At 37.6% G+C, this 12270-nt stretch overlaps 2 protein-coding genes across 2 annotated transcripts; both read left to right on the forward strand.

Moving 5' to 3' along the window:
- The first annotated feature begins 797 nt into the window (after positions 1 to 797).
- Positions 798 to 5354, forward strand: LOC135692382 (proton-coupled folate transporter-like). Its single transcript, XM_065210470.2, has one exon. It carries the CDS (start codon positions 1408 to 1410, stop codon positions 2821 to 2823), a length of 1416 nt encoding a protein of 471 aa, XP_065066542.1. The 5' UTR covers positions 798 to 1407; the 3' UTR covers positions 2824 to 5354.
- Positions 5355 to 6655: 1301 nt separating this feature from the next.
- Positions 6656 to 12109, forward strand: LOC135692381 (uncharacterized). The gene is made up of 2 exons (XM_065210469.2): positions 6656 to 6721; positions 9147 to 12109. Exon 2 carries the CDS (start codon positions 9173 to 9175, stop codon positions 11657 to 11659), a length of 2487 nt encoding a protein of 828 aa, XP_065066541.2. The 5' UTR covers positions 6656 to 6721; positions 9147 to 9172; the 3' UTR covers positions 11660 to 12109.
- The last annotated feature ends 161 nt before the right edge of the window (positions 12110 to 12270 follow it).

Genomic DNA, 12270 nt, shown 5'->3' on the forward strand with positions numbered 1-12270 from the left:
TAAATAAACCAAAGAAATTTATGCAAGCAACGAGGTAAGTTTTGAGAATCTTCGTGTTTGTGGCAGAGGACTAGGTGCCAGGTGTTGAATAAAATCGAGAAAAAATTCTGAAAAAGTACTTATTCACATACTGTGCTCACAAATTTAGTTCCGAAGCCATCGTATTGGGCAAAACATTTGAAAACTGTAGCTAGATTACGGTTAACGCTTTGACAAGTGTTACGAAATTCGAAAGGCACGCAGTTGTTCCGTTCAATTCCCGTTATGTCCAGGAAATGAAAAATTACTTTTCTCATTAAATTGTGTGACTGCTCGCATTGCTGGTTCGAGTTCAAAACATGGATCGAAACGATTGCGTACTGTGTTTAAGTAAACCTTGATGCAGTCGCTCTGTTTCCTTGTAAACAAATCAGAGACGGTACCACGAAATTTAACCTGGGGGGGGGCTAAGAATCAAGGTTAGTGACATATGATGACCCACCATGGTTGGGTCCGATGCGGAAGAAAATTTTTGAAAATAAGTCTTATTATGGAATGGCTAAAAATGCATCTCCCAGACTAAAATTTAACAAATTACTATACCGCTCAGAATAGACAATTCGACGGTTCTCAGGCAAACATCGATTATTGACTTAGGAGGATAGGAGGAGTCATAGTCAGTGCACGTCAATATGAATAACAAGAAGATGTTGAATTGATTGAGAGAATTTACTCTCTACTTTCTATCTACTCTATAGTTACTTTCTACTGTCTACTTGTCCTTACTATCTACTCTCTTCTCTCTACCCGCTACTTTACTCTCTTCTTACTGTTTACTCTCTAATTTCTCTCTACTTTCTAATTATTCTTACTCTCCAATCTCCACTCTTGCTCACTACTCTCTACTCTACTTTCTATTCTACTCTCTTTTAGCCTATCAGTGCATTTCATTCCAATTTCAAATATTTGTACAAAGTGATCCTTCAGATCTAATGTCTACTACAATCTTCCCAGTGTCTATTCTTCTATAATTTTTTCTTACAACATTTCTTATCGTTCTTAATGTTTTTCGTTCTTTACCGCGGCACAAAAAACAGTAGCATTTGTAGTGAGTAAATTCCAACTCAATTTTATTTTGACACATAAAATTACCGAGGCAGAATTATTTAGAAATTTCTTGAAAATTTTTTCAACAAGGAGTGGAAACTGATGGGTGAAAAGTCCATCGAGGAGAATCTTCACGCAATTTATTTCGCTTGGATTTTTTCATAGCAATTTGAAAATTTCTGATGGAATTTTCTTGACGGCGGCTCGGTACCAAAACGAGGCAATTTCGTGATTTGATGAGGTTGAAAGAAAACTGAAAAATTTACCAGAAATGGAGTGTGGATAAAATGAATGTAAGCTTGTAAATAAGAAATTTAAAATATGGGTTGCTTTCGACCGACTGCAGAGCCTTTCTATGCGATGTCTGTTTTCACATTTGCGTTTAACGTGATTGTACTCCCTCAGCTTGTGCAAGATACTGTTTGCAAGAACAAATACAACAGGACGGTCTGTGGGGACCTAGGCTCTTATCACAACATGGAGAACGATGTGCAAAAGGAAGCAGCCTATTGGATGTCCTACTTTCCAGTGACTTCTCTTCTACCAGCACTTTTCACGATCTTTATGATAGGCTCGATATCTGACTTCATTGGCAAAAGAAGGACTATGCTGGTACCACCTTTCATATACTGCATCCAAAGTGTTTTGTTCGTTGTCCTAATTGCCGCTGTGAAACCAAATTCCCCAGGCCTCTACCTTATACCCTATTGCTTACCGGGGCTGTTTGGGGAAAATGCTGGAGTAGCTGCACTTTCAGAAGCATATATATCGTCCATTACAAGAGCAGATCAACGTACTTTGAGGCTGTCAATACTGGAATCGTGTCTTTTTCTAGGCGCTCTGTTCGCTGCCCTTTTGTCTGGCTTTGTTTTGCATTATTTTGGATTTGTAGGGGGTTTTTCAATGACAGCTATTGTGAATTTTTTAAATTTCTTGTACGTTGTTTTTCTGCTGCCAGATGAATCTGCTTTGTTACCAGAACCAGAGGAAAGACTTGTCACAGAAGAGGGCCAAGAAAGTGATACAACAGAAAATTGCCAAGGTCACCATGAAGAACAACAAAGACACAGTTTTAACCCATTTGTGTTGTACCAACGAATATCAGCAGTCATTTGCAAGGAAAATAGGAGAAAGAAGATGTCATTTGTCTTTGCTTTGTTTGGTATAGCACTGTTTGTTAACATGGGTGAGGTATACATGGGAATGCTGTACATAAAACACAGTCCGTTTAGCATGACACCCAGGGATATTGGGTACTTCAACACAGCACAAGCATTCCTCCGTGCCTTTGGAGTAATAGTTGTGCCTTATATCTTCATTAATTTTCTACGACTTAAAGATATGGGGCTAATTATCTTTGGTTTTTTCATTCAAATTGTTTACTTCATAACTCTTGGGGTGTCTGTTTCAAGACTGATGCTGTATCTTATTCAGATTATTGCCATCCCAGTAGCAGCTCATTTGCCTGCACTTCGCTCAATGATAACAAAGTTTGTTGATCCACATGAATATGGCAGTGCAGTTGCTGCTGCGGAAGCCATTGATGTTGCAAGTTCACTTCTGACAAGCTACATCTCCAACCAAATTTATTCAGAAACTGTTTATATTTTTCCTGGCTTTGCAATGTGTTTGCTTGGTATTGTGGCATTCATTGGATTTTTGGCTGCCATTGTTTATTTCTACTGTTATGAAAGAGCAAAATCTAATGACAGTGAACAAGAGTTGCTGTTATCATAATTTCAGATTTATCCGAAGTTGTCAAAGGTAATGATGTAAATCCTACATTTGTGACTGTTTTGTTAGAGTATTATGGTTTCAAGTAAGTATTAAACATACTGGTTATCTTATAGAATTTTGTAACATTCTAATGGCTAACATGTCATGAGCCAGGCAAACAAGCAAGAGTAGTTTCTCAAGGTTCCAATCTTCCCTTTTTCCAGTAAGCAGCTTTTTAGTAGCATTCTTTAAACAAGTCAAATCAATCACTGTTGGACTTGTAACAACCACTTTTTCATCAGAAAATAGCATGGAATTTGTTTTTTACCAGCCACAAAATGCCCTTGTGATGTCAAGATAGTTGAAGAGAAAATCTTGAGTCATTCAAATGTTTGTCTCTTTACTCCCTTTTATCATAATCCAAGAAGTTTTCTAACAGCCTCCGAAAATTTTCTAACAGAAATTTTCACTATTCCAAGAAATCTTAAGCCTGGTTCATAGTTCTGAACGCATCAGCATACGTGAAATTCCGGACAGATGTCAGCTTTTCAGCATATGGTTTTTCATCCTACCACTGCCAAAAGCAGAATCACATTATGGTTTCCGCATATTGATATTAAAAGCTTAAAATGATATGCCACAAGTTTTTTGGGTTTCATAGTTCTCTGGCATGCCACAGGCCTGGCCGTTTGAGGCGAGCGATAGCTCGCGCTCGCCTCCACGCTCCCCTCGCAACCTGAGGCGAGCTATGAATTGCTCTTCTAAACAGAACATGAAGGAAGAATCGCTCCCCTAAAATTTCCTATTCAGAGAATTATGAAAACGCACAAGGGTTAATTGGTTTATTTTTGTAACAGCGATTTCTTCCGTCATTGCATTTTTTGCAATTAACTTTTTGCTTGTTGGGCGGTTTTTGTTATGATAGGCATAAACTTCGATCTATTTGGAAAACGATAGTTAACCGAAAGGTGCATTTGTAGCAATAGAAACAAAACTATGCCTCAAAGAGAACAAGGTACTCTGTCTTGCAGATCAAAAACGACAACCAAAGCATGGAATTCCACTATCCAGCGGCATTTACTGAAAAACCCAGATTGGGTGAAAACTATAACGGCAACATGTTTGGCATTATTGGCAAAGCCTGATCATCGTTCCATCTAGCAGTTTGTGAATCTATCTACTATATAAACATGACCAACCGCTTTTGTGTAGACATAAGTGAGTTCGTTTTCACCTTAGGACTCCGTTGGTAACATTTTCAATAGGAAAGCGGCACTGATTGGACAACCTCAACAGTCATGTGCTCGCGCTTTCTGATTGGCCTATTTCGATCCAAAACTGGGTATTTTAGCGTAAAGTTTTCCATCTTTGTTCTGACGTTTTATTCTCTGAAGAGTGCTAGACGTATAACTTCAGCTTGTTTTAAAAATTGTTTTCAAATTCTGTATAACAAAAAGATTGTTTTGCAAGAGAATGGTTGTTTTTGTGTTGTGCCAGCTTTACATGAAACTGAAAAAGTCTGTTCTTTTAAATACTTAAAGTAAAGGGGGTGCCTAAGTCACGGTTAAAGCAAATACAAATTGAAAGAAGTAAAACAGCACACTCCTGACTGAGGCAATTACATTAAGGCAACCGACAGATACTAAAGGGGCTTATTAAGTCATCTGTCGATTGTCTTTAAAGTACATTCCATGTGTTACTGATTTAGCTCGCCTCAGCAAATGAGGGGAGCGATTCACAGCTCGCCTATAAAAATACAAACGGCCAGGCCTGATGCCATCCAGAAAGGTTTTTCTTGTCCTTCTACTTGTACAAAAAAAAGAAGAAAAGGAACAGCAAAACTTGCAAGTCTACTCAGCCTAAAAATAATCTGCGAAATGATTGCAGGGATTATGTCGTTATGTTCAACAATGTCAATGATTCCAGTATATATACTAGTCTTTTTCTTCCACCTGTCCAAAAATTAGAAGTTTGCAGCAGTTCCTTACATTCTCTTACCCTGGATTCCTGACTGACCAACGTTCCCTTAGCAAGGAATCATACAGATGGGGGTATTTTTGTACCTCTTGACGAAGCTTTCCTTTAAAGTCAGCCACTGCTAAGAAATTTTCCTAAGGAAGGATAAAAAGTTGAAGATTTCTCAACTTTATAATTTCAAGGCATATGAAAAGCATCACAGAAAATATGTTGTGGAAAACATAATAAATTTCTGTATGCAAAACATATGCCTCTGATTTCTTTGGCAGCCGACACCAGACAAGCTGGAGCCTCCCACTGAGAATTAAGGCATACATTAATAAGTTTTGATGTAATGCATCAACTATGAACCAGGCTTTACTTTGTTGACTAAAGCCAGATAGAAACTGTTAATGTATAATGGATTTCTTCATATTCACTGATATTTGCTACAAGCTGTATTCAACAAGCAAAATTCTAAGACAAATATAATTTAACTCAATAGATATTTATAATTTTCTTATATTTATACATAATTAGTTTTATTACAATATTGCTAACATTTAGAAGAAAATTGTTTGTACAGTGTCATTTGTTCAGAGGTCAGTCTCTATCAACATCACTTCTTTGCCCTTGCCTGTAAAGCATTGCGAGTAACAATTAATGGAAGCTATTTCAAGATACATTTCAAGATAAAATGTTTTCAAGATCTTTGCTTGTCTGGAACTTAGGTTTGTATATCATAAAAGAAAACTTTTTAGCATTATTCAAAGCAAGCAAGAAAATAAAGTTTTATAATATTTCTGAAGAAACCAGGTACTAAGTTATTCACTCAAGTCTGATGCCATAACTCAGTTATTTATGCAAAATTATTTGTTTTTTGTTCACAAACCATTTTTTATCAAAAGCTATCTATAAAAGGGTGAGGTTTGGCCTCAGCAAGGTAAAATTGCTGTTCGAAATTTTTTTGCTAAGGTTTAATCCAAATGTGCCAAACATGCTTCTCTCCTCAGTCTAATATACAAATTTTATCGCTCATTTAGTCTTCACCTCTCAAACACCTATTTAGCTACAGCTTTAGGTGTTAACCGGTTTTGTCCTCTGCTGTTTTTGGCCTCTGCAGTTTTTGTCCTCTGCAGTTTTTGGCCTCTGCAGTTTTTGGCCTCTGCAGTTTTTGTCCTCTGCAGTTTTTGGCCCCTACAATTTTGGCCTCTGCAATCTTTGGCCTCTGTCACTGTCTCTGGCTGCAAGAAAACAGACAGACAGAAATGCCCTGCTGAGTATCTGTTTCTTTTTGCTTATCAAAAAGATGCAAAAAGGTTTAAAGGCTGAAATGCAAGACAACAGAAAGGATTGTTTTGATTCACTACTATGCCAAAAGCATACTACATTTATAAAACAATTATATCAGGTTAAGGGGGCAAGGTAATTTTTAGCTCCTTGTGGTAAAAACCAAGAGCTAGGTTTTTGTTTGTATACTTTTAGAACAGTTATTTGAAGGTTAAGTCCCCTTCTGCGGTCTTTTTTCCTTTATTCACAATCTAGTAAAAAAACTCGGACGACCGTGCACGTCTGAAGGGAGCCAAGAAGCAGGTTTTCTTTGAAGAAAAACTTCCTTTTACTTGACAATGAGCCTGTTTATCAAGGTTGCTTCATAAACACTGGTCTCCGAGTAAGGATGTAGTGCTAGGGGGCTCAGAGGGGCTGTGCCCCTTGTTAATGCCAAAATGGTCAATATCTAGTTTTGCTATTGCTTTTTGCAGCGTTTTTTGTAAGAGCCCCCTTGTTACTTTGACAGCACTACACCCCTGTCTCTGAGTAAATGTGTGGCGGCAGTGGGTGGGCATTGCTGTCCCGCCATCACCACATAAAAGTTGTTGTTGTTGTTATAGTAGATGGAGGGACTAGGGAGCGCGGGTGGATGAAGCAGTGAGCAACACCCAAGAAAGTGGAGAACTGAGATGTAAGTTGGTGTCCTTTAGTGATTGATTTGTTCAGGTATAGTTTTCTGGATAGAGATGAGAAGCTCTTTATAAAGCTCTAAGGTCTGGGTACTCGAACAAGACCCCGTTTGCTGTCAGCATACCTCGTTCCAATGAATAATTTTAACGGGCCTACTAATGACCAGTGAAATAATAATAATCAGGAGTAACCTAACAGCATGTCAAGCATGTTGTTATCATTAGGGCCCGGTGAACCAAGGGGCTCTTATATCTCAATTGCTAGTGAATATTAACAGGGGCTTCACAGGGTTTTGGGGGTGTTAACCAACACGTTTTGAAATGCCATCAGTAAATTTTTTATTGTGGCATATTTTGAATTGGGCAAAAGTTATGCAGGAAATAAACAATACTGCCCCCTAAAAACCCCCCACCACCTAGAGTAGACAAAATCAAAATATTGCAATGAAAGAGTTTAATATCATTTGCAAAGTTTTGATGTGGTACATTGTGATTTCAACAGTTGATGCATCAACAGTAAATGCATCAAAAATTTCCTTTTGACAAAGAAGCTTGATTTATTTTGATTTTGTTTTATCCAACTCTCTTTTTTAATGAAGGAACAAGGAAAAAGCTCATAAATTTTTCCTTTTCATCAACATCGGACATACAAATCCATTCCTATTTTTACTTCAATAAGCTTGTTTTTTCTCGGATGTCTGCAGATACAACCTTTTATAAGTATAAGTACAGCTGAGCTTTGTTTCAAACTGCATATGAAACAAAAAGCTGTATGAGACATGGAATTACAAGAGTAAAGCCTGTTGTGAATGTGAAACCATCCCAAGAACCAAAATGTTCAAAATAGCTGCTAGCCTGCAAGATGCTTGCCATAGTAGTGTAAAGGCTATAAAAGCCCCTTCTTATCAATAGGTAAAAAGGTAGAAGAGAAAATTTATTCCACTCTTGATTCCAACAACAATGTTCTTTTGGCAAGGGGAAACAGAGGTGGATCCAGACGATAGCAACTGTAGCTTGAGCTATAGTCAGATTCTTTGATTTTTGGAATTTGAAGTTTCCTTGCAGTCCCTAAAAATGTGTTTAACCCTGAAAGAAGTGTTTATTCTTACTCTGCTATCAAGTCTATCAACATTTGAAAACAGCGTTTCCGGTTGTCAAATGCGATTTACAAACATACAATGCTGGCAATGTGTCATCACAGTGCCTCTGAAATATTTCAAACATTGCTCCAGATAAGATATAAAACACTGAGCATAGAATTGTCTTTGTTGTTCTTTGTTGACAGTAACCAACTAGAATAGAGCTATAGTGGATTTTTCAAGCTATAGTCAGTCTGGGGATTTCCTCTGGAAAAGGCACCAAAGACAATGAAACCCATACTACAATTTTTGAAGCAAGCTATAATGCAGCTATAGTCAGGTTTGAAAATGGCCTTATAAGCAATAATATATTAGTATCCACAGTACTTCACCACTCTCTGGCCCCTGTAAAGCAACATTGGACTATAGCTTGTTTTCACAACCTGTATCCCCTGTAATGTATCTTAAAAGGCAGGGACATACAAGGAAATAGGAAAAGGAAGTTTGAAATAATACTTATGAATGCAAGCGAGTAAGGTGTGTCCCACAAATAAGAAGGGCATTGTCCCAATCTCAAAAGGCTTGAGCTCTAGTAAAAAAATCCTGGATCCCCCCCTGGGAAAATGTTGTTAGCTTGCTACAAATAGGGTTTATTTGATGTTTGCTAAAAATTGAAAGCTGGTTGAAATCATCTCCCTGGCAGTCCATTTCTGCAGATGCTTGCTAACTAACTGTTAACCTTTTAAAGGAAATTCATTATCAAATACAATAATTATCTGTTCTTTTCTTCAGTAAAGTTCTGTTTGATTTTAACTCAGTGTGAAAATTTTCCCACGTATTTTTTGAATAATTTTGTCTAGGCCATTTTTTAAACAAATCAAGGTGAAAAGTTTCGTTTTCTCACAATGAAATGTCACTGTTGCTTGTTTTCTGCAGTAAGGAACGATAAACTTATAGATATAAAACACAAGATGGTTTTAGGAGAAAAAATTTGCTCAAAGCCCAAGGAAGGGAGAATTTAGGTATCTGGTGAAAGAAAAAAGTCTCTGTGACAATCACTTTTTCAAGATCTTTTTGGTATAGCAATCCAAATGTACCCAATGATCTTGCCAACTTTGCGCAAGAAAGTCTTTTGAAAAAAGAATGTGTGTAATGGTTAAGGTTTTAGAGCACAGGACACACAGTGATAACAGCAATCGTAATTGTTGAAGTGTTTAACACGTATAAATATTTGTTTTATTATTATTATAAAAGGAAACCTTGGTATAACTTTAAGAATCTTTTCAATATATGTTTTTGTCTGTAGTGAAATGGACATTCAGTTGCATCATTATCTTTTTCTTCAAAGGTTTACCAGTTGATCAATTGTGAAGAATGATGGAGAAAGAAATTGTTGCCAATGCAGCAACAGATGTAAATAATATTGTCGAAGAGGCTGTGTTAGTTGACAGCGCAAATACAGTTGTACAGTTCACAAAGAGGAAATCACTAGAGACATCACCAAAGGAGTGCAAACAAGTATCAATATTGGCAAGTGATGGTATTGAAAATAATAGAGACCTTTCTGTACCAGTTGAATGTAATGAGCAGTTTTGTGATGTGCAAGATAGCCATTGCAATCAAGAAAGCTTAGTTAATGTAGACTCTGAGAAAACAATGAGGGAAGGCAGTGGTGAAGCTGTTTTTGAAAATATAAATCCCTGTGAAGGGGACAGTAATCTCAACAAAGAAAGCTTTGATCATGTAGACTCTGCCCAAAAGACTGAGGAAATGAAAGATTCTGGGCAAAACAGTGACCTCGAAGATGATGGCCAAGATGAAATGTCTGTTGAGAACAATCATCCTTCAAAAGAAGAAGACAGAATTATCAATAAGGAGAGGTTTGACTGTGTGGAATCTGATCAAAAGACTGAGGAAATGAGAGTTTCTGGGCAAAACAGTGACCTCGAAGATGATGGCCTAGATGAAACGTCTGTTGAGAATAATCATCCTTCAAAAGAAGAAGACAGAAATATCAAAAAGGAGAGGTTTGACTATGTGGAATCTGACCAAAAGACTGAGGAAATGAGAGTTTCTGGGCAAAACAGTGACCTCGAAGATGATGGCCTAGATGAAACGTCTGTTGAGAACAATCATCCTTCAAAAGAAGAAGACAGAAATATCAATAAGGAGAGATTTGACTGTGTGGAATCTGATCAAAAGACTGAGGAAATGAGAGTTTCTGGGCAAAACAGTGACCTCGAAGATGATGGCCTAGATGAAACGTCTGTTGAGTACAACAATCCCTCCAAAGAGGAAAACAGTAATATAAATAAAGAAAGTTTTTACTGTATAGAATATCATCAAAGGACTGAGGAAAACAGAGTTGCTGGGCAAAGCAGTGATTTTGGAAATGATAAGGAGGACAATGAAAATTACAATGAAGAGGAACTTGATCACAATCACAAGATCCTTATTAATTTCGAATGTGACCAAAGTTTTGAAGACAAAGTAGGTTCTGAGCAAGACAGTCAAACCTGCAATGATGTGTATGAAGCTAATGCTTTTGACTCCAAAGATAGCAAAGAAAGCCTGAGTGATTTAGAATGTGAAAACAAAGGCTCAGAAAGGATTGGTGATATAGAAGAGGATAGCACTAAAGTTGATGAACCTGAGGTCTTGCTTGTTGCATCTAGTGAATGCTTTGTTGAGAAAGACATCCATCTCAAAGAAGAAAGCTTGTATGGTTTATTAACTGACCGTGAGTTTGAAGAAAATGCAAGTAATATGACAGATGTAGAATGTGAGCCGAAAAAGTCAGGATTGAATGAGAAGGGTTCTATAGATGGAAGTCAGCTGAAATCGGGTGATGAAAGAATATCAGAGGCAGCTTGCTCAGAAGGTATTTCGAATCAAAGTAAATACGATTCTGAACGTGAGAATGCAGCTCAGGAAACCAAAGGTAACGGTTTGGAATGCCCTACAAACATTCCAATGAAAACAGAAGCTGATATGCCAAAATTAGATGACAGAGAAGCAGCTCTAGATCGCAAGATAGCTGAAATAAAACGGAAAAATGAAGAGAGGTTGAAAAGAATGAAAGAAATTGAACAAGACAAACTGAATGCCAGTAAAAATGAAGAAGAAACTTCTGAAATCTCTGTTATGGAGAGTTATAAAATTTCTGGGGTCACAATTGATAGTAAAATGAGAGCTGATGAACCGATGGATAGAAATGATGATGGGGCTGAATCCAGCGATAACCCTGTTTTTGAGCACGCTGGCGGGCGTGGTCGTGGTCGTGACCGTGGTCGTGGTCGTGGTCGTGGTCGAGGAAGAGAACAGGTAAAGCAGGAGTCTGAGAATAGTGTGAGACCATCAGTTGGTCGTGGAACTCGTTCTGGACACAGCAAAGTATCCATTAGCAAGCTGAGGGAGGAACAGAGACTAAAGAACATTGAAATGTATAATGAAGAGTTAAAGCAAATCTCACAGTTTGAAGACGCAAAAGAAGATGTGCAAATAGGTGCAAAAACCAATTACGATGTCCGAAAAGAGATTGGGCGAGCAAAACTAGAATCGCACAAAGGTGGTCGAGCTTTCAATACTAGAGGTGGACAACAGAACAGGTTTACCGGTAGGTCAAAGCCATATGACCAGTACATAGAAATGACAGGCAAGGAAAGACAGATATATGATAAATGGAAAGCTGAGAGAGCTGAAATCGAGGCGGAAAGACTTCGGCGTCAGAAGAAGGCAGATGGGCAATGGCGGCGAGAGTGGGATAGAGACAAGGAATGGAACGCCTCAAAACGACAGTGGGTATCAACCAAAAAAGAAAACCACCAGGGCGACAACGGCCTTGAAGAGGAAACATGGTAGCTATAGAACGTCGACATTTTGTATCGAACGTAATTTGTGATTTTCAAAGTTTTGCAATTACGCTACATTATTTATACGGTTATTGTATTTGAGGGTGTCTTTCCGTCATTTAATTAACGCTTTACCTTGTGTCCAGGGGGGGGGGTGATAGGGTGGTTACAGACGGCAGAGGCTACACGATGCAGCTAGTATTGCATCTTCAAAATCAATCAGATATTGAGAAAGAACTTGTAAATGCCATGCATTCACCGTGAATAATAAACATTTTCATTTAAGTTAGAGATTTAAGTTTTTCGTTAGGAATCATTTTTTTTCAGTAGTTTTGGAAATACGTTTATTCATTATATAGCTAAGTTTGAAGGGCTTTTTAACATATATTTGTGGTAAAGGATTGTATTTATTATTAATTAAAATTAACCATTTTTATTAACAATCAGTTTTCGCCATGTACTGTGGAATTTTTTCTTGAAAAGAGTTTACCAGCAGAAGCTGTCTGATTTTGATCATGAGCGTCATTCCAATAAAGTAGGTCATTGAGCTTTTCTTTTTCTACAGTACAGTTTCAAAATTGAATCTTAGCTGGCACATGTGGTAACGACATCATTTTCCTA

Source organism: Rhopilema esculentum, chromosome 3, assembly GCF_057945365.1.
Source record: "Rhopilema esculentum isolate cy_ngs chromosome 3, ASM5794536v1, whole genome shotgun sequence".
NCBI lineage: Eukaryota > Metazoa > Cnidaria > Scyphozoa > Rhizostomeae > Rhizostomatidae > Rhopilema > Rhopilema esculentum.

Coding starts and splice junctions, on each gene's coding strand:
- LOC135692382 (XM_065210470.2), top strand. CDS start 1,408: ATGGGTTGCTTTCGACCGACTGCAGAGCCTTTCTATGCGATGTCTGTT.
- LOC135692381 (XM_065210469.2), top strand. CDS start 9,173: ATGATGGAGAAAGAAATTGTTGCCAATGCAGCAACAGATGTAAATAAT.